This window comes from Hippopotamus amphibius, chromosome 9, assembly GCF_030028045.1.
Source record: "Hippopotamus amphibius kiboko isolate mHipAmp2 chromosome 9, mHipAmp2.hap2, whole genome shotgun sequence".
Lineage (NCBI taxonomy): Eukaryota > Metazoa > Chordata > Mammalia > Artiodactyla > Hippopotamidae > Hippopotamus > Hippopotamus amphibius.
The window spans coordinates 73,271,112-73,297,100 of NC_080194.1; the positions used below are offsets into that span (position 1 = coordinate 73,271,112).

Sequence of the window (25,989 nt, forward strand, 5' to 3'; positions counted from 1 at the left end):
AACATATTGCAAATCAAATATACTCCATAAATAAATAAGTGATCTAAAGAGGTCAAAAAAAAAAAAAAGAGTAATACAGCAAGTCTGAAGCACATACCCTGTGCCATGCAGTCACTGTAGCAGAGCAGGAACACCTCCCACTTGCAGAATTCAGGCTGCTCTTCAAAGCCCTTGCTCCTATAGATCCCGTTAAATCCAAGAGAAGCCTAGCTAAGGCCCAGCCTCCATCTAGCTAACCCCCACAGTCACTGATGCGGGGTCAAGGGCAGCAACACTCTGCCAAATTCAGCAAACAGGCGACTGTGAACCAAGCAAGCTCAGCCACAAAATTAGCTCTCACTCACCTTCTCACACCTGTACTCCCCAAACTTGACCCCTCGCACCACCTGCTGGTAGATGAGGTTGGTGGCCACATTGTCTTCTGAGGGGTTATGCCAGGGTGTGAAGACCTCCTTGCGGAAGAAGAGCCTCCACGGGGCGTTGCGCTCCTGGGCGCCCTGCTCCTTGGCATACTGCTCACACTGGGAGATAGCGTCCATGACGTGGTCGCTGCCACTGCCCAGGGAGGACACCTGCAGGCACAGTGCTGGAGGTCACCCAGCAGAAGGCAAGGACTGCAAGGAGCCATTGACTGTGCCAACTGTTCGCGTTCAGATGGAAAACCAAGGCTCAGAGAGAGGAGGGGCTTGCCCAGGTCACCCAGGAGGCAGACCAGCATGGGACCCCTGGGTCCCAGCTCATGGGCTCTGAGCTAGCACAGCTACATGGGAGTTCCCATTGCCTAGTATAAACCTTTTGCGAAAATCTGATGGACAGATGGTCACTGAAAACACAGCAGGTATCTGTTGGTGAAAAAAATCCAGGCAAATGGCATCAGACAGCATGTTCCTATCGCTGGACCTGCCAGGGTGGGGGGCGCCTCTGCTGTGTATGATGCTGGGTGTGGAGGCAAAATCACCCGCCCCAGGCCCAGCTCAGCAGAAAAGGCTCCAAGCCCAGATGTGCCCCAGGAGGCATACACTCTAGGTGGTCAGTAACAAGTGAAAAAAAACTACCATAGCAACCTGATAAGGAATTATATGCCCATTTGCAAATGGGAAAACTGAATCTCACTGAGGCAGTGCCTCTCCCTCTCTCTGCCATGTTCTTTCTGTCACCAGCAGAGGATTGAACCCACCTTGGCACATATGACTGAAGTGAGCCCTGGGTTTCAATCTCCAGTGTACTGTTGGGTTTCTCTTTAGGTGCTTAGGACCTCTCCATGATCCTAAGGAGTTGGGGCAGGACCAGGGTTACCGGTGGTTTACAGAGGAGGACACTGAGGCCCTGGAAGGTCGGTAACCACGCAAGGGCACCTGAGCCAGAAGGTGGCAGCACGGGGGTGGGAGCTGGCACGTGGCCCTGGGGGTGCCAGGAGGAGGGGCTTCAGGGCCGGCCTCACCTTATCAAACAGGGCGATGTAGAGGGAGAACCCGAAGCGGTCCTTGAGCGAGATCTTGTCGGCCAGCGCGCTGCAGAGCTCCTTGGCTGTGGTCGCCGAGTCAGTCAGCAGGGTCTTGGTGGTCCCGTCCATGAACGTCACAGGCAACATGATGGGCTTCTTGGACTTGGTGGCCTGAAAGTGACCCAAGAAGGTCTGTGGGGATCCTTTCACTTCAGAACATCTCACTCCCTCTGGGCTCCTGGCTCCCCGCTCCTTCTGGGCTTGAAGCTCTCAGACCTCAGCATCCCATGGTGCATTGCCTGTCCCTGGTCACAGATGCCCAGGGAGCTCTGCTGTGCTCCCCTCCCTGAAAGGACCTTCAGGATCCCTGAGCTGGGGCACTAGGACTGGGTGGTCAGGCTTTGCCACATGCCGGGGCTTCTGCCCTCCTGTCATGTAACCATCACAAGACCCTGTGAAATGAATATCTTTATTGCCATGTTGCAGATGAAGCCATTGAGACACAGAGGAAACCCCCTGCCCAAGTCACTTTGACTATAAAGCCAGCAGATGGGAGTCATCACCTACTGGGAGCTTTCCTGTTCCAGGAGGTCTGAGATTCCAGAACTTGAGGGTGGGTGCTTTAATGACCATAGACTCCCAAAGCAGGGAATGTCTGGGGCACTGGAGTGCACTGGTCTCACACACACACACACACACACACACACACACACACACACACACACACACACACACACACACGCCTGGGGGCCGCACCTGCAGCTCCAGCCAGCTTGGCGGCTGTGTCCGTGTCCCATTGACGAAGGTCCTCCTGAGCCGTTCCTCACAGTACGGGGCGTAGCCAGGTGGTCCCCCGTGGATGAAGTTCCGCAGGTACTAGGGACAGAGGACCAGCTGAGGGGGTCCCACTCCAGCCTCCCTTGGCCTCCCCACCTGTGAGATAGTCTGGGACCTGGGACCCTTTACCGGAGTGCTTGAACCTGGACGAAAGTCTCCTTGAGCAACACAATACAAAGAAACCAAAAGGGACTAAAAATAACCGCACACACATACATTCAGAGCAATTATGAACAATAAGATCCAAAAAGGCCACAAACCAACTACCATTTCTGAGTTGCTGGGAGCAAAAGCAGGGCACTGCCCATGACCCCTGCACACAGCACCACCAAGGGGGTGGGCAGACCACCTAAGCCACCCCTCCAGCCCAATCCACCAGTCCACCCCCACCCTCACCTCATCTAAGGAAACAGCACGCCCCCACTTGGGGAGCGAGCAAGGGCACCTGTTTCCTGTTCTCACTCCCTCATGCTGCAGCGTGAGTCCCAGTAAAGCCTTGCCTGAATTTCTGGTCTGGCCTCTTACCAACTTCTATTGATTAAAGAGTCCAAGGACCACGATCGGCAACACCTTGGACCATCAGAGCAGCCTCACTGGGTCTCCTGCCTCTGACCCCTTCACCCACACTCAGAACCTGCTCCTGGAGGCACTTCCATCCACACCCCTCCTCAGCTTTCCAGGGCTCCCCACTGCCTTCCAGATGGAGTCTACCTGCCTCATGTCGGCAGCAAGGCCACCACGATCCGGCCCTGTCTAGTCTCAGCCGTGCCTCCTGCCTCACCCTACACATCACACCCCCCTTCACCCAGCTTAACCGCTCCTCTTCCTCCAGGGCCCACCTCCCCGACCCCTTCGTATTCACAGCGCTTACCAGCTGGGTTGGTCCTGCTGTCACCTGCTCTGCCTCTGTGTCCCCAGCACCCAGGGCCTGGCACTAAGGAGCAGTCACGAAAGGGCCTAAGATGAACTGAAGTGCTTCAGACCAGTATGTGGAAGGTCCAGGAGATGCTGTTGTCAAACTCAGCACCCTCATAAATAAAAAGGGGCTCAGGGGAGATAGAGTGACGTGGTGGGTGTCTAGGAGGAGGGGGCCAGGAAGGTGGGCCCCGCAGAGGTGGGGAGGCCTGGGAGGAGACGGCCTGGGCAGGGCCTCATTGCCAAGCCCCTCTGAGCTTCTGCCCCATGCTCTGCCCCTGAACACCAGGGACCGGGCCCAGCTCCCCTTCCCCCCGCTGGAGGCCAAAAGCCTCCCCTACCTTAACAAACTTCTCAGAGGGGGCGAAGCAGCCCACACAGAGAGACACGAGGATCCAGCCCCGGGCATAGCTGCTCTTGGAGGGGTTGTGAGTGAGCTGCTTGCTGATCTGGCAGTAGATCTCATCCCTAGGCAGGTGGGGACCGAGGAAGGGAGACAGTGCCTCAGAGGGAAGCCCCTACCCTCCCAACAGCAGGTGGAATGCTTGCTCTCCCACTTGCTGGGGACCACCCCGGAGGAGACAGGGTGGGGCCAGGTGGGAAAGGCTGAGCCCAGGGCTCTGGGGAGGCTCTGCTTTTGAAGACAGGCTCATCAGGCATGAAGCACATTCTTGACTCTAATCCAGAGTCCACGGCTGGGACCCCATGATTCAGAGGGTGGTGCATACCCTTCTCCTGGGCACAGTGGCCACAGTCACTGGTGACCACTTTGATGAGAAGCACAGGCTGCACTCCTGCCTCATGCCTCATCAAGCTGCATGGCCTGGGCAGGTAAGTTCACCTCTGAGCCCAGCCCACAGTCATGGCAGAAGTACAATTTCTACTAATGGTAACTGGCAGAGCGGAAATTTAAAAAACAAACAAACAAAGCATCTGGGGAGTTTCTCTGGGGGATGGAACGAGTAGGGACTTTTATGGTCTCTTGATACATTTCTATAATATTCGAATATTTAAGTGACCATATTTTTCTTTTGTAATCAGATTAAAGTAATGAAGGTAGTTTTTTGTTTTGTTTTCATTTTAAAGGGAAATGATACCACCTTCCTTACAGGATTGCTGTAAGAAAAATAAGCCAAGGCTTATACAGCACCTGGCACAGTAAACCCCCTACAGATGCCAGCCTAGCTGCAGCTGTTAAGATGCTGCCTGCCCTGTTAGGGCCAAGGCGGGGGACCCACCATGATGGAATGACCACCAGGGGGCACTCACTACTGCTCTTCCCTCTTTGAAGGGCCGGTATCTAATTCAGTGGCTTCCCAATTTTGAGAGCTCACGGACCGATGCAACTTCAAAATAAATTCTGGAAGTTGCTAGCTTATTATCGTGACAAATAAGGACATTTAAAACACACCACATACACAGCACCTGCCTACTATCTATATCACAATCATTTTCTAAAACAAAGGTAATTTTAATATCCAAAAAGCAGGAAGGGCAAAATCTCAGGACAAAGAACAGTGCTTTAAATCAATCGAATTTAGAAATATCCTTATTTTTTTCCATCTTGTCACAGACCAGTGACAACTATCACCCGTAGCTGGGAGCCCCTGACCACTCTCACTTTACAGACAGGGAGACGGAGGCCGACAGAAGGTCAGGATTAGCCGCGGTCCCTCAGGGAGCTGGCACCCCCAGTCTTCTGACTTGGTCCAGGGCATCTCGCACTGTGTTCTCTAGAAGTACCACTTTAGGTCTGATGGTGAGATAATTGGGAGGCAAATTCTTGCCCTTTAAACATACCTTGGGCAGCTACCTTTTCTTCCTGGAGGCTGGCGGCCCCGGGTGCTACATTTCTGGCAAGCGAGGTAGTAACTGGCCTTGAGGAGCAATGAAAGGAAGGCCAGTGACCTCTGGGCAAGCCTCTTCCTCTCTGGACTTCATGTCTCCCATTGGTAAAATGACACTTGGCCTCCCCACCCTCCCCATCCTGCTCTCCTCCCTGCCAGCACACACAAGTTCATGGTCGGCTCTCCTAATCGGCCATCCTGTGCGGATGGAGTTCTCAGAGAAACCCTATCTGTTTTCCCTCCACTGATGCAGCTGAGTTGATTCCTTACTGCTCCTGGAAAGTCATCCCAGCTCCTCCCCAACACCCCCAGGGACCCAAGAAAAGGCCTCTCCTGGGCCTGGGTAGGGAAGGAGGCACTTGCAGGACCAGGCATGTCCCACAGTAACCCTGACCACAGGCCTGGGTTGGGTGCACTGAAGGTGCTAGAAGGGATAGGGTTACATGTCAGATAATGCTAACAACAGCTACCATTTACTGAGTGCCCACTACATAGGTCCTGTGTCACACTTTCATAGTTTTATCTGCCCACAATCCTACAAGGTAAGTACTGTTATTATTCCATCTTTACAGAGGAAGAAACTGACGCTTACAGAGATGAAATCACTCTAGCAAAGTCACACAACCAGCTAGCAGCAGAGCTAAACCCACGCCTGTTTGGCTGAATCAGTTGCTAAAGTGACAGAGCCACCACGGAGCCACCAAAAGCCTTTCAGGTCTGGAAGTGCAGGATGACTCCCCTGCCGGCGGCCCCCTCCCTGTGCCCCTGCCCCTCGGGCACTGACCGGAGTGCTGGCCGCAGGATGCCATTGCCAATGATGAAGTGCAGCTTCTCCAGGTTGGAGGTGGGCCGGTCCTCCAGCATGCTGTTGCCCTGCACGGTGGACTCCCCGTCATGCAGCCTCTTGGTCACCTGGGCCACGGGGAGGGGCAAGGACTGACCAAGACTTGACCAGGGCCCTGCCGCTTGCCTGAGTCTGCCCACTCTGCCGGAGAGCAGGAGCCTGGGAGTGGCCAGGGAGCTGGCTCCTTATCACCGGCATACCCCCTGCCCCACGCAGAACAGATGCTGGGTCAACGCCTGGCCCGTACAGCCCGCAGTCGCTGGCCCAGTGCTACCCCCTTCTGGGGATAAGGCTCCCCTGCAGCATCCTTGACATCCACCCCAGCCCTACCCTGGGGAAGTCTCCTCAGCCAGGACAGGGGACAGCTCCTCTGACTGCTGATGGGATCCTCATCTCTCCCCGGTGGGCCACACACCACTCAGACAGCCAGAGTACACCTGGGTTCCAGGCACTCAGCCACCATCACCTGTCATTAACGCCCTGGCCCCTGTGTGAACAGCCTTGGGCCTGGGTTCTTACACATGGGCTTCTCCTCTCTGGTCCCACATAACCCAGAGCACCAGCCCCGTGCTCTGCCCAGAGACGGGGAGGGGGTGAGAAGGTGAGCGGCAGGAGCATGTCCCTGCAGACGGGAGGGGCATGGGAGGCGTTCGTGTCTACTGAGCACCCACAGCCATCATCTCAGGCCATTGGCCCAGGAACCCGCTAGCAGGCATTTTCTTCCCTGGGTGCCTTGGATACCGAGCGGCACCTGGGATTCAGATCTGGGGCTACGCAGCTACAAGACTGGATTTGAGCCTGGGATGGGGAACAAAATGAGGACAAAGGCAAAGCAGGCTGAGGAAGCCCCGGAGGAGCAGCCTGACTCCGCTGTAGAGGGGAAGGCTTCCTGGAGGAGGTGACCCCCCAGCACAGAACAGGGAGGAGGAATTTTAGGCAGAAGAACTGGTGTGCACAAAAGCAGGGGCATGGAGAAGCCAGTCCCTCTGCACCGTGAATGCCTTAGTTTGCATCTGTCAGCCCTCCCAGCCTGGACAGTCCTAGAGCAAGAGGCCAGAACGGTGCTCAGAAAACAAGGTGGCTAAATGAATGAATTCAAACAAACTAATAGTATTAATGTCTCATGGGAGCTCTTATCCCACAGAAAAGTACTCATCAGCTAAAAGGTCCCTGGATCAAAGGCAATGGGTCCCTGCCCCGGCAGGAAACGTCCTCCCTCCCACCACCTGCCCCTCCAGCCCTCCCCAGCTCTCGTGGCCTCTCTTTTGGGAAGCCTCCTTGACTGGCCCCAGCCTAAGCACAGCACCCTCCTTGCATCCTGTCTGCCTGATCACACCCAACCCTGTCCTGCCAGCCATCCTGGTCCCCCGAGGACAGACAGTATCCACTCCACTCCCGTCCCTATGGGTCCCAAGCCCAGCCTTGCCCCAGCCCGGACCACCAAGGCCGTGCAGGGTCTGCGCTGACCTCCTCTGTCAGTTTGGACTTCTTCTTCAAGGTCAAGTGCACCAGCTTATGCCTCACGCTGCTTTTCTTTTGCCCCTCGGGGAGCTGGGCCTGGAGGAGAAACAGGGGTCAGGGTCAAGTGACTGGGCCTCAAGTGATGACAAGAGCAGTGGACAACGTGGCTAGAGCTGTCTCAGCTCCACACTAACGTTTACCACGTATACCCCACATTGCCCCCACCCTCCCCCCATCAGCCACGTGACAGGTGGGAAAAACTGAGACTCTGAAAAGTACAGTAACCTACCTACTGCCTCCCAACAAGTCAAAATGGAACCTGGCTCCGACTGCAAAGCCTGTCTGCCCTGTCACACGGCCTCAATCACTGTCAGCACTTTACAGTTTATATAACGCCCACACAGTCATTCCCAGGAGCAGACAGAGGAGGGCAGGGGTCAGGGAGGTGAGGCGGAAGCAAGTTTTAGGATGCTCCTTCAGCTGAGCAGCTTAAGGCTGGGGATGGCCTGGGAGGGACCTCAGCAGGAGGGCACCTGGGACTCACCTCACCCTCGCCCTGCAGGGCCTGCAGCTCCCTCTTGTATGTCTTCTTGCCCAGGGTCTCGTAAATCTTGGTCATCACAGGGATCTTCTCGCTGCCATCACTCATGGCTGTGTGGTATCTGGGCTCAGGGAGGTCCCCCATGAAGCGGAGGATGGTGATCCACACTGCCAGGGCCGCCTGGGGGCAGAGCCACACCAGTCAGAAGCCCGAGCCAGGATGTGGCTAAAGCCATGAAAGTGACCCACCCCTCACCGCACCCCTCCGCAACCGGAAGAGGATCACTGAGCTGAGTGGCTTGTGGGCGTTCCTCTGGGCCTTGCCCTGTGGCCCGGCCCCAGGCTGGGCGCGGGGGTGAAGTCAGCCCAGGTCCCGGCCCACCAGGGACCCAGCCCCTCAGCACCCATGCTGCCAGCACGGACAGCCCCAGCCCTCACCAGCTGGTCGCCCTCATCGTCGTGGTATAGCAGTGGCTGCTTGAGGGGCCGCCGGGTGTAGGTGTGCGTGGTTGTGCCCTGGAAGTAAGTGGCAGCGAACTTGGCGAATTTATACTCGGAGAGGTCCTCCTCATCCTCGTCAGGCAGGGGCAGGGCTGCGTCCAGGTCCTCCTCCACCATCTCCCTCCGCCCGCGCTCCAGGTCCTGGGGAGACGAGAGGGGTTCCCTGACATGGGGGTGGACCCGGGGCTGGGCTACAGTCCCCCAAACTGTCCCTGCGAGGCCAGCTCTTCCTCCAGGAGCGCAGGGCTCTGTACATCCTGTTCACTCTCCAGACAGAGCCCATTGCATGGTAGGTCCTCAATACACGAATGAACAAAGGTTTGTGAATGGCCCTGGAGAGGGACAGTGGCTGGCCCAAGGTCACACGGCAGGCTAGTGGCTGGACAGGGCCTAGGACTGCAGCCCGTCCCAGGTCATCACTGCTGCCTTCTGCTCAGAGGGGACCAGGTGGACTTTAACACAAAGAGCCACAAGAGGAGGGAGGACCACCACACTGGGGCCTGTCCCAGCCCCTTCCCCAGCATGGTACCTCGAAGCCGCTAGGCGCCTGGCCCTCCTGGCCTGGCAGGCCACCCGGAGTCCCCAGGAAGCCAAACATCTTGTCCACCATGTCTGAGTGGTTAATGGGCTCGTGGCGGGCCCTCTCCATCTGCTCCAGGAGCTCCTTCTTGCGCCGAGCCTCCTCCTTCTCCTTCAGCCCCCGCTCTGCATCCTCGCGGGCCAGCTGGGCCAGGCGCTCCTGTGAGGTGGGGTGATGCAGCTTCAGGGAGCAAGCCCTCCTTGGCGAGCCAACAAAAGCCCCTGCAGCAGCCAGGCCTGAGTCCCAACCTCCACGGGGCCCTCCTGACCACTGGGAAGGACTGAGCATCCGGCCTCTCCACCCTGGGCCACACCCGCTCAGCCTTCACAGGGGTGCCCAGTGCAGACAGATGCCCAGTGCTGAGCCAGAGATGGCTCAGGACAAGCTCAGATAGTAATGCCACCTGCTCTCAGGGCTCAGCTGGGACTACCTCCTCCAGGAAGCCTGCTCAGGCCTCCCCAGCCGAAGGGGCCACACCAACCCAGAAGTCCCAGAGCCACTGGGTAGAGGCTCTAGACCAATAAATAGAAATACAACACAAGCCATGTATGTAGTGGCTACATTTTAAATAGTTTTTTTTAAATAGGTTAGATCAATTTTAATAATGTATTTCATTTAACTCAATATTTCCAAAGTATTATCTCAACATGTAATTAATATTTAAAAAATAGTATTGAGATATTTTATATTCCTTTTTTTTTCTAACTAAGTCTTCAAAATCTAGTGTATATTTGGGAATTCCCTGGCGGTCCAGGGGTTAGGACTCGGTGCTTTCAATGCTGTGGACCCTGGTTCAATTCCTGGTCAGGGAACTAAGATCCTGCAAGCCATGTAGTGCAGCCAGAAAAAAAAAAAAAAAAATTTGTGTGCATTTTGCATTTGCAATGCTTTGCCCTTTCAAGTGCTCAGCAGCCACACGTGGCTGGGGGCTCGCACCTGACTCAGGCTGTTTATCCTGTGTTACAACCCAGCTGAGGGCCTGGACCCACACCCGCGCTCGCTCTGGAGCCACAGCCCTCTGGCCTGGCCTAGAACAGGCACCCAACACATGGATGTAGGAAGGTCGCGTGGAGAGAGGATGGACAGAGGATGGACAGCCCGTGTTGGCTGAGAGCCGCTGAACCAGTGAACGGATGTCTAAGGAGCCGGCACGTCCCCAGCTCACCTGATGCTTGCGTTCAGCCTCCTCCTTGGCCTTCTTGGCGCTCATCTCCTTCCGCAGCTTCTCCTCCTCCGCCAGCCGCATTTTCTCAGCCTCCAGGCGCCGCAGGTACTGGAAGCGGGGGCAGCAGGGTGGGCACCCGACCGCGTGTGACTGCCACAGTGCTTCCTGGCAACTCCACCCCACCCCACCCCACCCCACCCCGGCTGAGCTCTGGGACTGGAAACGACTTTGCCAAATCATTTGGCAGAGGGAAACGGAGGCACGCGAGAACCCCTCCGGTCCCACAGCATCGTTGATCCCAAAGTCAAAGCGGGTTCACCTTGGCCTCCTAAAGAGTCACAAGAGGGACTGGGCCCCCGGGCTGCCCCTGGCTGGGAGGAGGGAAATGAAGGGTCCAGTCTTGTGCATTCCTCAGAGAAGGTAAAGCCCTACATCCACCCCCCCCACACCCTCACCCTCTCCACAGGCTCAGGCCACACATGGGGGTGATTTGTCTGCCTGAGGTGGAACAGCCGCCCTCGGAGGACACAGCCGTCACAGGGCCCAGAGCCGTGGGTGCTGTGGACCCGGGACCCTCACCTCGGCCCTGAGGCGCCGGTGCAGCCTGCGGGCGATCATGCCCCTGGCATAGGCCTGCACGGTGATCACGGCCCAGAGGCGGTGACGGAAAGCCTTGCGCACCAGGTAGGCGCGGCAGCGGGCCTGGAACCCGATGATGCGCTGGCGGGCCAGGCGGTACTGCTGGTGCAGCTTCCGGGAGCGGTGCAGGGCCTGCAGCCGCAGGAAGCCCAGCCGCATCTGCAAGGGTGGCCACCAGCTCAGAACCACTGCCCTGATTCTGGACCAACCCTGCCCGTGGAGGTCCCTGCCCCGGGCTCCACTCTCCAACCTTCATGCCCCAAAAGCACAGCTGTCTCCTTTCAAACCACAGTTTCCCAGGGAGTGGCCTTGGCTTCCCCTGAGGTGGGCACCCTCTGAGGGATCCCCCTCCTCAGACCAGGAGTGGGCCTCCTTCCTGTCCACCTTCCCAGCCCCAAAGCCAGTTCCTTCACAGAGGTCCCTGTGACACACCCATTCCTGGCCCCCTCTGAGGTCTTTAATAACCTGGGTGCTCACCACCTACCAAAACATTCCGGAAGAAAAGCACAACACTGCTGACCAGATGGGAAGAGCTGCAAAAATCAGACTTGGACTTTGGGCTGGAGGAATGGTAGGGGCTGGGGGGGCAGTAGCGGGAGACCAGCCAGGCCCCACAAACAGGTAAGTCCTGCTGCTATGGCAACGGGGCCAGTTCAAAGGCCTCGTGAGGCAACACGCAGCTCCCTCTGGGAGGCTCACCAGCCCGTAGTTCCTCCTGCAGTTGTGACCCCGCCAGTGCCTTTGGATCAGTGTGGCGGCATTCTTCAGCTTCAGGAAGGTGGACCTGAAACAGCAACGTGATGCAGGAGAATCTCTGCCGGGGTCCGGGTGGGGTTTGGAAGCAGGAGAGCAGGGCTGAGTCCCAACTCTGTGTCTCCTTGGCTCCATGACCTTGGGCAAAGGCATGTAACGTCTCTGCACCTCAGCTTCCTCATCTGTAAAATGGGCAGAATAATACCTGCCCTGCCTCCCTCACAGGCTTGTCACATAAACCCAATAAGGTGGATATTCAGAAGGTTACTCATGAATAAGTGTAAATAAAATGAAGATTAAACAATGTGAACACTGTAAACATCACTTATTACTGACTAACTCCCTCATTTTATAGGTGAGAAAACTGAGACTTGACAAGGTTGGGGCTAGAATCTTGGTCTTCTGAGTGAGCACTGTGCTGTTCCCTGCACACACTGGGCAGCTTCTAAAGGCTGACAGTCACCTTCAACCTGATGGAGGACAAGGGACCACACATCAAACAGCAGGTGTCTCCTGAATGTAGAAATAAACAAAGGAGGAGTGAAGGAAGGCTACATCAGTGTGGGTGAGCCAGCAAGCCAGTGCCTGGATGCACACATGAACGAGGGCACAGCCGTGGGAGGGGATAGACAGACAGAGGGACAGGTGGATGGACAGACAGGTGGATGGCTGGACAAAGGATGGCTGGACAGACGGACAGACCGATGGAGGGACAGGTGGATGGATAGCTAGACAGATGGACAGGTGGGTGGATGGATAGAGAAAAGGAGAGACCAGATGAACTGCAAAAGAGGCAGGCTGTGAGATTTTTGTGGAGCCTGACTCACACTCCAGAGTCAGCCCTGCCCATCTGTGAGTTGACACAGCGGGACACATGCCCCTTACATGGAATATGGGACACACTTTGTAATTTATAAAATCTCAAATTTCCTCTTTGGGAAGTTTCATCAGGCATCCGAGCCCAACAGAGGGGCCACTTGTGTGCCTCACGTACCCATGCGTGCAGGCCTGTGTGTAGGTGCAGGTGCTGTGTCACTGGGCAGGGGGCACAGATGGGTCCGTATGTCTGAGATCTCACCCGTGCTCACATGATCCTGTGTGCATGCTGTGCACGTGTGTGTGTGTGTGTTTCTATGTGTACACATGGGTGTTTCCTCCCAGTGTTCACGTGGGAGGAACAGAGGTGAGCCAAGCACACACACACACGTGCGTGCACACACACACACACACACACACACACACACACACACACACACACACACACACACACACACACACACACACGTGCAGGCTGAGGTGGGGAAGAGCTGGTCCAGGCACGAACCTGTCTTTGAACCCCCGGATGACCTTCTGGAGGAGGATGACTCTGTCAGTGATGGCCTTGTCCCGCTCCACCTCCAGCAGCATGTCGTGGTGGTCCTGGAGGGCAGAGCTCCTGAGTGGCGCCCCACCAGCCTCCCCAGTCCCAGAGCTGAGGCTTCCCCAGGTGGGCTCCCTCTTCCTTCACTCAGAGCCCAGGCTTCAGTCTTGGTTGGGCCCCAAAGTCTCCCAGCCCTGCTCGGGCCCCATGGCGCCTCCTCCCACAGCCACAAAGAGAGACAAGTACTGTCGTGGCTGTTTTCCAGAGGCCTGGGTGGGACACATGGATCAGGAGGGGCCTAATTTGACTAGATAGAGCCAGGGGGCCCAACATGCTTCATCCCAAGCCCTGGCTCTCCTAGGTGTCTCTGTCACATCAGCCTCTGACCCGGGCCAGGCCACCATCATTTCTCTCCAGGATCTTAGACACAGCCTCCTAACCAGCATCCTGCCCTCTGCTGCTCCCCTTCTGGCCTTCCCTCAAGGACAGATCTCACAGAGATACCCGACTCCCAGGGTCAGGCCTGGTCTCCTCCCCTGGTAACCGGGCCCTCTACCATCAGGCCCTGCCCACTTCTCCAGCCCTCTCTCCTCCTCACCCCCGAGCCCCCAACCCTCACTCTAGTTGGACAAAACTTCATGGTTCATGCAATACACGAACCAGATGCCTCCCTGTGCCAGGCCTGTGCCAGGTGCTGGAGTGGGCTGCAGTGAACAGGCAGACCTGGGCCTTGCCCTGGGGAAGCCGAGTCTGGTGGGGGAGCCTCACCCATCAGATAACCACAGACCACGTCACCTGGAGGCAGGGCCCAGCACAGAGGGGCTGCCCAGCCGAGGCCTTCTGAATGAGTGAATGAATGTATGAGAAGTAGATGTTTAGGGTCTGGAAGCCACTGTCCGTTTCTGAAGAGCCCAGAGAGGTGAGGATGAGGATGGTGACAATGACAGCCCTCAGACATCTCTGGCCATAGGCGCCATCATGCTGCATGCCTTCCCTCCCTTACCCACATGGGCTGGGCATCAGAACCACAGGCTGGAAGCCCTCCTCTCCACTCCAGGGCAGCGCCTGACTTTGGGACCTTGCTTCTACACACTGAATCTCTGAAACAGGCATAATAATTCTACCTCATGGGCTGTCGTGGTGACTAAATGAGATGATGGACAAAAAGCCCCCACTGGGGCCTGGTGCACAGAACATGCTCTCCAGGCAGCAGTTGTGAGACGCACAGGCAGGGGAAGAGTTGGCACATTTTTCTGATGAGGAAACGAAGGCTCAGGGCGATGAAGGCACTGGCCCAGGCCCCTCAGGCAGGGAGGAATTAGACTAGACCCCAGGACTCCCTCCAGCTCAGGGCTGGCTCCCCTCTTCCCTCTCCCCAGATGTCCTGGGCTCCTGGGCCCCACCCCATGCAGAGGAAGGAGCCCTGCCCTGTCACCCAGGACAGCCAGAAATCTAGAACGGAAATGGAAATGAGGAAGCCAGCACTCACAGGGTTCCTGCTGTAGCTGTCCTGCCTCCACCAACTCCCAGTACGCTCTCCCGGCCCAGCTTCCGGCTCCCAGCCCTGCCCCCTCCCCAACTGCCCAGCTCCCAAAGCCCTGCCCAGGCTGTGGTGGGAGCCAGAGAGCCCCAGGTGCCTCTCAGGCAGCACGGGAACAGGCCCAGGGACACCAGAGAGCAAGGCGGGTGGCACACGGCCAAGCCCAGCCCAGCGTGAAACCCACCTGGCAGGAACCACAGGAAGGGACCAAAGATACACTCAAGAGCCCCCTACCGCAGGCACATCCCATTTTACAGATGGGAAAAGGAGGCTCAGAAAGAGCCCGTGACCTGCCCAAATTCCCAGGGCAGACAGCCACAGGGTCAGGACTCAGTCCACACCTCCCGGGTGAGCACACCTCTGGCCTTCGGTTTCCTCACCCGCGGTCGCTGCTCCGACCCCACCCCCCGGTCACAGATGCTCTCAAATACCAATCGCCCCTCCACCACCCAGGCGGCCTGATCCCACACCCGCTCCTCCGGGCCACAGCGGCAGGGTGGGAGGATCGCACAGGCTCAGCACGGACCACATTCAGTGCTTCAACTCCTCTACAGCGGCCCCCTAGGACCGGTTCCCACCCCACCAAGGCAGCCAGAGTCAGAGGGCGTGCTCACCTTCAGAAAAATCTTGGTTTTGCCGATCTGCCAGTCATCGTGGGTGCCCAGCACAGCCTCAGCCATGCGCTGACATGTCCCCTGAAGGTCATCCTGGGGGATGCACAACAGAATGGGTCGCCCCGCCAGTGGGACAGCCACCTGGTGTCCCTCTCAAGGCTGGGAGGCAGGGCGCTTGCTCCAGCTCTGCCCCTGACTCTCTGTGGCCCCAGCCGGGCCCTGACAACTCTGACCCTCACTCTTCTCCTTAGCTCGGCCCGATGACTGTAAAACCCTCCCCTGCAGCTAACAGCCGGGACCCACTCACCACATGTGTGACGTCCACACCAGCCGAGCCTGGCAATGGAAGCTCTCAGAGGCACTCCACTGCCTGACCCCAATTTTCCCAGCCATACCTGGGCTGGCCAAGTTGATGTCATGCCCAACACACCGTTCTGATGAGAAAACTGGGGCTTCTTCCCAGAGCTGGGACCCTCCCTCCTGCCGCCTATGCCCCCAGCTCCTTACCTGCTTGTAGGCTGGCTTCACACCAGGCAGCAGCACTCGGTACCGCTCCACGAACTCCACGAAGCTGTAGCGAATGGGGTAGCCGGCTCGCCGGATTCGGATGGTCTCCATCATCCCTGAGTACCGCAGCTGGCGCACACACAGGTGCCGGTCGAACAGCTGCCGGGCAAGGAGCCAAGGGCATCAGTGCTGGAGGCTCCTGGGAGGCCAGCCCTGCTCTGTATTTTCCTAGCCCCTGAGAGGCCAAGGTCACACAGCAGACGAGGAATAAAGGCAGGACCAGACCCGGATCTGCAGTCCAAACCCACCGAGCAGCCCGGAACGAGACCCTCACATGGGATGAGCTGTGTGCTTTGAGGGCACAGAGGAGAGACGGCTTAATTCCCATTGGTACATCTCTGGGGGGCTTCATGGAGGAGCGCTGCTCTAATCCTGACAGGAGGGAGGGTGCTGGCGGGGCAAGCTCGTGCAAAGGTGCGGAAGCCTGAAAGTGCAGGACATGTTGGGGGATTTTATGGGGACTGAGGAGGTTAATCCAGGCCAGGATTATGGTTGTGCAGGTGGTGGGTGCCTTGTTCAACCCCAGGGGGTGCCCTTCATATCACAGCCATCTCAGATTTATCGTTTTTCAGACAACTTTCTGGCTGCTGACAGTAAAGTACCTTCCTTAAGGAAGAGAGATTTTTCTAATCGGCACAAGTCATTTTTGTGATGGCAGCAGGGTTGGTGGATGGGCTGTGAAGGACCTCAGAGGCCAGGCCAGGAAGCAGCAGAAGGTGACTGGGTCAGATTTGCCTTTGAGAACCACATCTCTCACTGCAGTGGGGAGGGCGAGGGGAGTGGAGGGACAGGAGGCAGGGAGGCAAGAGATCCAGGGAGGAGGTCCTTCAGCCAAGGTCCAGGCCACAGATGCTGAGGTCTGGGACCACAGAAGGTTCCGCAGGCATCTGAGAGCCGGAGAGATGGTGCCCAACTGCAGGGCCCCGGCCTAGCTTGCCTGGACCTCCTGCCTTAGAGGGGAGCTTGCAGGAGCCCTCTGACTCTCACGCCCCTGCAGACCTGCTCCTGAGCCCCAAGGGGACTGGCCAGCCCACGCTAAGGAATGTTTCCAGGCAGGGGACAGGGCCAGCATGCGGAAGGCTGGCTTCCGCCACCTGTTTCCTCTCCCTACAGGCACTTTCCCTGGCCCAGCACTGGCCTCCTGCCTTCCGTCCCTCCCCAGACCCTCAGGCCCCAGCTTCCCCTGGGCCTCCCCTCCTATCTCTGGGAAGAGCCTTGCGGTAAACAATACCTCCCAGAGCTGTGGAAGGAGAGGGCTCCCAGCAAGGGGCAGGGGCGGCCCAGGCTCCCGGCTTTGCTGCCTCAAGCCCCTCAACCTCCCTGAGCCTCCAGTCCCATATCTTGAATATGGGGCCATAAAGGTCCCTCCTTCCTGGGCTGTTGGGAAGACTGAATGAGGCTGTGGAGAGATACCATGTTCTGTTCTGGGCACACAGAAAGGGCTCAACAGATGTTATTCAGAAAAGTCAAAAATGAAAGTGTTCCCAACCAGTCAAAGGAATCCAGGAAGGCTTCCAGGAGGAGGTGGTCATTAGCTGGACCAAAGGAGAGGGGACTTTCAAAGTCAGGGCTACAGCAAGAACCACAGCTGCCATTTACCAAGCGCCTTCCTAGGCGCCAGGCAGTTTGCATGCATTATTACACGGAATACCCCCCAGAGGTGGGTACGATCAGTCCCATGTCTATCTGTGAAGAAACTGAGGCAGGACAGGATGAAGTGACCCAGCATGAAGGTGGTAGAGGCAGGACTTGAATCTGCACTGAGCCACTACTAGAGAGTTCAGGCTCTTTCCAGGGCACCTGCTGCCTCGGATAAACAGGAACCTTGTTCTGTAAGCCCCTCAGGGGCCCTGCCATTCCCCGCAGAGGACAAAGTCTCACATGGCCCGGCGCACCCTGACCCTTCGGCCGGGCCCCTCCCACCTCCCAGGCTGGTCCCATCTGCCCCCTCATCCCTGCCCCCAGGCCAGGGCTGCTCACCATGGGCTTCTTGAACTCATTGGGCTTGATGCAGCGCACGAAGAAGGGCTGGCAGGCTCCCAGCATGCGCATCAGCAGCTCCAGCGACCGCTTGAACTGGCTGCTGAGTGTGGGCGAGCGCTTCCTGGTCTCGGCGCCCTGGGGGGATGGACCACAGCGATGGGAGGGGCTGACCCGCGCCCCTCCAGCCCTCCGGAAGAGAAGCAGGAGGGGAGAGGTCTGCTGGTCAAGGGCCTGAGGGAGAGCCGCCCAGGGAAGCAGGCTGGCTGGGCACATGGGTTTTCCTGTGACCCGCCTGGTCTGGGCTGGAGCTTGGGTCCCAGACGTACTCCCTTCTGGGGAGCCTCCCGGATCCCGGGTCCAGGAGCACTGCACGCGGAGTGGGGAGCCCTGGGCTCCCGCCCTGGTGCGCTAGATGACTCTGGGCAAGATGCAGTCCCTCTGAGTCCCCATCCTCCCTTTCCGGTATAAAGGAGTGGCCAGACTTGGTCACCTCAGGAGGACGGGTCATCTCTAGAGAGACAGGTTAGACCTAAGTTCAAACCCTGGCTCACCACCTCCGAGCCGTGTGATTTTAGGCAGGTCACCAAGCAGCACTGAGCCTCAGTTTCCTAAAAGGGAGCAGTGCCATCTATCTAGCTGAGCCGGCTGTGAGAGTCTGTCTCAGTAAACAGCAACCCGTGAGGGCGGGGTACCGCCTGCCCCCGCTGCCCTCCCTGTGCGATTAGCAGCTCAGCAGCAGGTGGGCGGGGGACCTGGATAAGCCGCCTAGGAAGGCGCACAGCTGGCCTCTGGCCGCCGTCCAGCACCAAGGCCCGGGGCCCCGCACGCCACCAGCCATCCCCTGGGTGAGTCAGCTAGCGACTCCCTGCCCTGTCAGGGTCTCCCTCTCAGAAGGCTGTGCAATGAGGTGGGGCCCTGGGGGAGAAGCTGAGCACCAAACAAACAGGAAGCAGAAGACTGCAGACCAAGAAACTGGACATAGAAACAAGATTCGATTCCAAAGCATTTCGATGCTACTGTTTTCCTGGCAATTTCTTTTGGGTGAGGATTTTTATTAGTGACTTTGATTATAATGGTAAGGTTTTATATTTTAATGAGTCATCTGATATCCTGCAGCACCAAAAACCAGGGATGCAGATGTCAATGTGTGAGGTACGTCGGGGGAGGGAGAGGCATTTAACCCATTCTAAAGTTAGACCATACACCCCCGGACTGGAATGAAACTTGCCAAGAAACAGCAAATGCTTGCTATTCTGAAATTTTCCATGTTTCCCATTTTAGTTTTATCTGAAATATATTCTAGGATTTTGCCAAGAGAAGCTGGGGAGTATTTGCACAGGGGTAGGGGGACTGTCAGGGCTGCAGGCCCCACCTCTGCCCCAGAACCTGACCCAGCAGCAGCACTGGGTGACCCCCACTTGGCGGGGAACCTGTCCAGGGTGGGCTGTACCCAGCCTGCATTAGAGGCCTTGCCAGGAGCACGTGTGTGCACACACAGCACACACACACACACACACACAGACGCATGACACACAAATGTACACACATAGACACACACCACACACATACACACACCACAGATAAACAGCACACACAAGGACACACGACACACAGCACACACACATAGACACACAGACGCATGACACACAAATGTACACACATAGACACACACACCACACACAGAGCACACCTGCACACACAGCACATATATACAACACACAGCACACAAAGCATGCACACATGCACAACACACACACAAACAACACACACACACACACACACACAGGTTTCGATCAGCACACTGGAACTACTCCTTTCTGTCTGTCTCCCCTGCCGGGCTGGGAGCCCCGCGAAGACAGGCTGGTCTTGCCTGGTTCACTGCTGTGCCCCAGGGCCTGGCACAGCAACAACCAACAACACTCTGCGGAACTGAAGTGGTGCGGAACTGGCTGCTAGCATCCCTGGGCTCCTAGAAATTGTCCAGCTGCTCAGGCCACAGATCTAGGCACCATCCCCAACTCCTCCTCTCTTATATCCAATACGTCAGCAAATCTTATTGGCTCTACCTCCACAATGGACCCAGAATCTGACCCCTTCTCACCACTTCCTCCACTGCCGGCCTGGTCCAAGCTGACTGCGTAGCTCTCTCGTTATTGTGATAACCTCCAACCTGGTCTCCCTGCTTCTGTCCCCCACACTCCACACCGCCCTCCACTCCCCTATCAATACAGCAGCCTGAGTGAGGCTGTTAAAACACAAATCCAGTCATGTGTCCCCTCCCCCAACTGGCTCAAAACCCTCCACGGCTCCCCAGCTCACTCAGCATGAATGCCAAGGTCCTTTGTAAGAACCCACAATGTCCCCAGGATCTGGTCCCAGTTACCTCCATTCTCTCCACCACCTTTTCCCCTCCCTTCCATGCTCTTCCTATGATGCGGTGGGCAGGCTGGGGCTTAAAAAGCACCTTAGGGCTTTGCACTTGCTGTTCCCCCTCCCTGAGATACTTTTCCTCCAGAATGCACGTGCCTAGCCTCTTCACCTCCTCACCAGCCTCTCAGTAAGGCCTTTCCTGATCCCGTATTCAAAACTGTAAAGCCCCACTACCGGCACCCTTCCCGCCTTCATTTTTCCCCATCTCATATATCACCATCTGACATATAATTCACTTATTTATTTGCTTATTAACTATTTCCTCCTTCTGCTAGCGTATAAGTTCCATGAGGACAGAGGTTTCTTTCTGTTTTGTTCATAACTGTGTCCTCCGGACACAGGACAATGTCTGGCTTATAACAGGCACTCAATAGGTCTTTGTGATGGAAGGAAGGAGTGAACGGCGGCTATGAGCCCAGGGTCTGCTCTCACTTCCCTGGCCACCTGGCTCTTGACTTGGTTTAATTTCGCTGAGGGGAAAGGCTATCTTTTCTGACATTTGTTGTTTCCTGGGATAATCTGCAGATAATTAGGGATGGGAAAGGTAGAAGTGAGAAATCCAAAGGTCAGCGTTACATAATTTCTCAAACAGGATGTGAGGGGCAAGGCAACTGAGTGTGATGTGATCGGGGCTGGGAAGTCACTGTCAGGGGAAGCCACCTGCATAAAGAGTGAACAGCGTCCTGTGGACTCAGGGCCCCAGCGTCACACGCCTGAGGTTCAGGGTGGCAGGGAGGGGAGGGAGTGGCCGGGGTCCTTGCGCTGGAAGAACCTCTATGCTCTTGGCTTTCTGCTTTTTCCAGCAGCAATGGTTGGGGTGGGACTGCCCGAGGAGCCCTGAGGAAGCAGACACAAGAGTCAAAGGGGTGGAAACTCAGGGGCTTGGGACCTGCGCAGGACGTGGGTCAGATCACTGGAGAAGGATGTGGTCCCCCACCCTAAGGAGAACACTGCAGCCAGCACACTCATCCAACAAACTGGGACTCAACATCCACACTTCACCAAGTCGATTTCCTTGTTCCTTTAACAGAGCAATCGTTTCCAACAGTTACAAAGCATTTTTTTCTTTCCTTGAGGCAAAGCTTACTGATAGCATAGTACAGTGAAAAGGCACATGGACTAGAAAGCCTCACTTAAGCCCTCACTTGTATGTGACCTTGGCCAAGTCCCTGCACCTCCCTGAGACAGACTTGGATCAAATCCCTGTGTGTCACCTGCTGTGTGACTTCTGGCAAACACCTTGGCCTCTCTGGGCCCCAGTTTCTTTACCTGTAAGGTGGAGGCAATAGTAATTACTCACAGGGGTGCCTAAGTGGGCCAGAAGAGTACATATAATCAGTATCAAGTCTGTCACTGCTGTGTTCTCATTCTGTACTCTAAAAACTCCCTCGAAAGCAGGCCATTTCTGGGCACCCCCCCACCACCACCACCAGTCTCACACTTGGACCTCTCCAAGGTTCCTTAGCAAGTGAGTTCTATTCCCAGAGTTCAGGGGAAGGAGGCTTAGAAGAGGAAACTTCATGGAGAGGTCCCCACATGCCTCCAGGGGCTTGGGAAAGAGAAGTAGGAGGAGAAGATGGGTTCAGTGGTCTTCCAGGACTGTCCAGGACCAGGAGGAGTCGGTAAGCCTGGTAGAGGCTGGTCTGGCGTCTACAGGAGGACAGGAACGACTGGGGAGAGCCCAGAGCCACTCCTGTCTCACCAACACTGCGACCTGCGGTATGTGGGTTTCAGGGTGGGGACTGCCGGTGCTGGAGCTCCAGGCACCTGGGCTCCGCTCTGGTAGTGGCCTTACATTCATCCCATCAACCAGCTGGGCCACGGTGTTGGCCTGGGGCTGACCATGGGCAGAGGACAGAGGCCTCCTTCCAGACAACCTCCCTGCTCCTGACGTGCCGGGGGCCCGGCTCTACTGCTGTGGTTTTGTGCACTCTACGAGGCACCAGGTGGCAGGGGGATGCCAGACATGTAGGAAGGAAGGGGCATTCAGCATTAAGAGTGAATGTTTAAGGATGTCCGAATTAGGCAGAGAGGAAACTGAGGGTTGAGAAGACAAAAGGGAGGCAAAGGGATGGCAGAGCTATGCTGCTGCTAAGGGTACCCAGCATCTTTGGGGCCCAAAGTGCCTGGGGAGCCACGCACAACCCAGAGGTGGTGGTCAGGACGCACCAAGGATGCTGTTTCAGGGCCTAAGGAGGTCAGGGTTGGGGGGGCAGTGGCTTCTAGTCCAAGCTCCCCCAGATGTTGTGACTGGGGGTGAAATACTCCATCTCTGAGCTTCAGTCCCCCACCTGCAAAATACAGAAAATACCACCTGCCTCTCCTGCTCCACAAGGTTAATTAGAGGATCTGACTGAGTCACAGACTTAGAAACTCTTAACAGGGGCTGATGGGAGAAGCAGACCTTGATGCCTCCAAGAGACTCAATGGAAGCAGAGAACTTGAGGGACAAGGGCTCGAGTTCCAGCCCTGCGCCTGGCATCCTGGGCAAGTCTCACCTCTTTTTCTAGGACTCAGTTTCCTCCTTTAAGAAACTGAGATGGCTGCAGTCCACACATCTCAAAAAACAAAAATCAAACCACTCCACAAACCACTCCACAAAAGCACACACTCCAAAAAAAATAAAGAAAAAAAACAACCATTTCCCCAAGCCTCAGTGCCGCAGGGGCCAAGGACACAGCCCAGCCCCAAGGGCTGCTGAGGCCTCTCCCGCCATCCTCCAGCCCCCTGACTGGGGTCTTTTACCTTCACAGAAGCTGCTGACTGGCGGAGAGTGCCCGACGAATAACCACAGAGAAACTACAACAGGAACCACAGTGCACGGCGAGATGGGGCGGGGGGCAAGGAGAACGTGGTGGGTCAGAAAACAGGGCAAAATCCACCAGGGAGAGAGGACGCCCCTCAGGGTAGCGGTCTGGGCTTCTGGCGGCAACACAGGCAACTGGACAGGCACTGAGGGGGCAGCGGCTCTGCCCTTCCCTCGAGCCCCTCCATGTATTCTCCAGGAAGCCATGGGACAGGAGGAAGAATACAAAATAGAAAGGCATACAATCCTGCAGGAAACAAGTCCACCAGACTAACACTCTAGGGGCAAAGGAAACGCAGAGGGTGGGAAATTCTCCACCCCCCATATGGGGTCCAGGGCTGGCACAAATATGCCTTTTGTGCCCGTTTCTCTGAACACCCATCCCCATCTACATCCTCACGGTTAGACGTGCCCCCTTGGCACGTGTTCCCTATTAGCTGCTGGAGTTTGGGGTGGGGGAGGGGACCCTCATGGAAAACTGAGTCCTAATCAGGCTCTGCTCTGCCACATCTCATGTGATCTTTCTCTGGGCCTTGCACCCCACCCACACCCCCTAATTAGTACAAGAGGACCCGACAGGAGGATCTCGGAGGCCCCCCAGCCCCCCCTGGAACCACAGCAAAGCACTGCCCAGGCTCTGTGGCCAGAGGAGGTCAGCTGAAGCTACCAGACAAGGGGGCGCCTAGATACCAGCCTGGCTTCTGGAGGCCCTTCCTGCCCAATGAAGACCACACCCCGACATTACCATGGCGACGTCAGCCTGGAAGATCTGCTTGATGAACTTGTTCCTGGAGGAGTGGACCAGCTGGATGATGTCTCCATGCAGGGTGTCCCGGTTCTTCTCCAGGAAGCCTGGGGAGCAGCAAAGAGCTGTCACACCGCGCCGGCTCGGCAGCCTCCCCTGATAAGACTCGCCCCTTCCCCAGAGCCACAACACCTGGTCCAGGAAGACCCTCAAAATTTGCCTAGTTCAACCACATCCACTTTACAGTGAGGGACTCTGGGGCCTGGAGAGGACAGGAGCTTGCCCAAGGTCACAGAGAAAGTGAGGGGCAGAGCCAGAACTGGAACTCCGTCTCCCCAGCCACAGAGCCCCCTCTTCCGGGCCTGGTCAAAGAGAAGGGCAGGAGGTCTCAGTCCCCAGGAGGGAGCAGGGCCACCAACTCAACCACCCCAACGCCTGAAATGCCAGCTTCAGTCTTTTGAAAGAAGGTGAGATAGGCTGGGACCTGGACCCCTTTACTGGAGTGCCTGCATCTGGACAAAGGTTTCCTCCAGCGGCAGAATACAAAGAAACTGTAAGGGACTAAAAATAACCACATGTGGGGGCAATTATGAACAAAGATACAAAAAGGCCACCAACCAACTGCCATTTCTGGACCGCTGGGAGCAAAAGCAGGATGCCACCCAGGGTCCCCGCACACAGCACCCAGAGGGTGAGCAGACCACCCAAGCTACCCCTCCGGCCAGACCCACCAATCCGCCCCCACCCTCACCTCATTTAAGGAACCGGCCCGCCTCCGCTCAGGGCGCGAGCGAGGGCACCTGTTTCTTATTCTCGTGCGCTCGCTGCAGCACGAGCCCTGGTAAAGCCTTGCATGAATTTCTCACCTGGCTTCTTATCAATTTCTATTGATTAAAGAGTCCAAGGACCCAGGTTGGTAACAAAGGTGTCAAAAGCCCTTGTTAAGTGTATCCCCTGGGAGAGAATACAAGTTCATCTGGTACCAACTAATAGTAAAGGAATAAATTTAAAATACCTGTATTTGAATATTGCCTTCACAGCTGTAACGCCCACAGCTCCCCCTGTACATCCGCGGGACAGGTGGAGATTCCCTTCCCCATCCCACAAGGGAAGAAATCGATGTTCAGAGAAGCTAAGCAAATTGTCTAACACCAAACAACAAGCCACTGGCAGAGTTAAGACCTGAGCCCAGGAGCCCTGGCACCAGCCCAGGGAGGCTCCTGCACCACACAGACTCCAGAGAAAGCCACCATTCCCAGGGACTGGTTAATGGGGAGCCTTGCTAGTTTGGGGATGAAGATGAGGTGTCCGAGGTGCCCAGGGGCTGGGGATGCCTGAGGAAGAGGAACCCTGCAGAGAAGCAGCACCCTTTCCCCTCCAGGACTCAGGCTGCCCTGGCTGGTAGATGGCACAGGAGACCCAGGGCAGGGCTGCCCACCTGGCGTCTGGGGAAGAGGGAGCTGCAGGGGGCACTCAGTACTGGCAGGGGGGCTCTGAAGCTGGGATGGAATTGTTTCTAATTAAAGCTCGGTGACAGACACTCTGGGACCTAGGGTTAAAGAAGCTCAAAACTGATTAGTGACCTTAGGCAAGTCATTTCCCTCTTGAGGCCTCGTTTTCCAAATCCATAAAAGTAGATGAGCCTTATGTCCCCTCCAGATCTAATAATATTCTATAATTTTATAACTGAGTAGAGTTCACTCAATTTTCATTTTCGTATCCTCGGCAACAGCATGAAGACTGGTACATAATAGATCCTCAGTAATCGTTGGTTAGACTGAACTGGAAAAAAAAAACCTCTCTTACTCCAAACAACAGACTCATTTGTTTGCCCAACACTCCTTCAAACTGAACACTGGCTTCCTTCTTTCTAAGAGAAGGGTCAGATCTCACACCCGATATTTTAAGGAGGGCTGAGCAGCCTTCTGATTCCATAATTGCCGCATGGCTCGCTCTCTGCCTTCTGGACCAACTCAATAAGGAAGTATGAAACTGGTGGCTCTTGGTTTGTTTGCTTGGAATTTCACTGGCTGTGGCTGGGGGTGGGACACTTTGGAACTGAAGGCAGGAGGGTAGACACATCCCACAGCTGACGCTCATTCAAGGCCAGTCCTTTGCAACAGTGTGTGAGGAGTGGGGTTGGCAAGGGCAGTCTGCAGGCAGTCTGCAGCCTGTAAGAATTCCCAGGGGGTAAAACTTGACTGTGTTCTGATCTTCTTCCTCACTTCTAGTTTTAAAATGAGCCCAACTGTATCTCCCAGGAGAAAAGAAGACACATGTCCTCCAAAGACCAAACTTGGTCTTGTTGCTCAGAGTTTTGATGAGTAACTGGGCTAGTGCTAGGCCTGGCTTTGCACCCAGTAGGCTGTGTGATCTAAACACAGTTAACTGCCCTTTCTGAGCCTCAGTTTCCCTATA

General features: G+C 56.2%; 1 protein-coding gene across 1 annotated transcript in view; it reads right to left on the reverse strand.

Moving 5' to 3' along the window:
- Positions 1–25,989, reverse strand: part of MYO7A (myosin VIIA) — a 99,663-nt gene that overhangs the window by 36,193 nt on the left and 37,481 nt on the right. The window contains exons 15-31 of the mRNA XM_057748595.1: positions 23,572–23,678; positions 17,588–17,725; positions 15,548–15,706; positions 15,041–15,133; positions 12,851–12,945; positions 11,473–11,557; positions 10,714–10,932; positions 10,135–10,242; positions 8,919–9,128; positions 8,327–8,530; positions 7,893–8,069; positions 7,355–7,444; positions 5,828–5,955; positions 3,538–3,664; positions 2,201–2,320; positions 1,442–1,615; positions 345–572 (exon numbers count right to left, since the gene is read on the reverse strand). Coding sequence (XP_057604578.1) covers positions 345–572; positions 1,442–1,615; positions 2,201–2,320; positions 3,538–3,664; positions 5,828–5,955; positions 7,355–7,444; positions 7,893–8,069; positions 8,327–8,530; positions 8,919–9,128; positions 10,135–10,242; positions 10,714–10,932; positions 11,473–11,557; positions 12,851–12,945; positions 15,041–15,133; positions 15,548–15,706; positions 17,588–17,725; positions 23,572–23,678 — 2,462 coding nt within the window. The remainder of the gene's footprint in view (positions 1–344; positions 573–1,441; positions 1,616–2,200; positions 2,321–3,537; positions 3,665–5,827; positions 5,956–7,354; positions 7,445–7,892; positions 8,070–8,326; positions 8,531–8,918; positions 9,129–10,134; positions 10,243–10,713; positions 10,933–11,472; positions 11,558–12,850; positions 12,946–15,040; positions 15,134–15,547; positions 15,707–17,587; positions 17,726–23,571; positions 23,679–25,989) is intronic.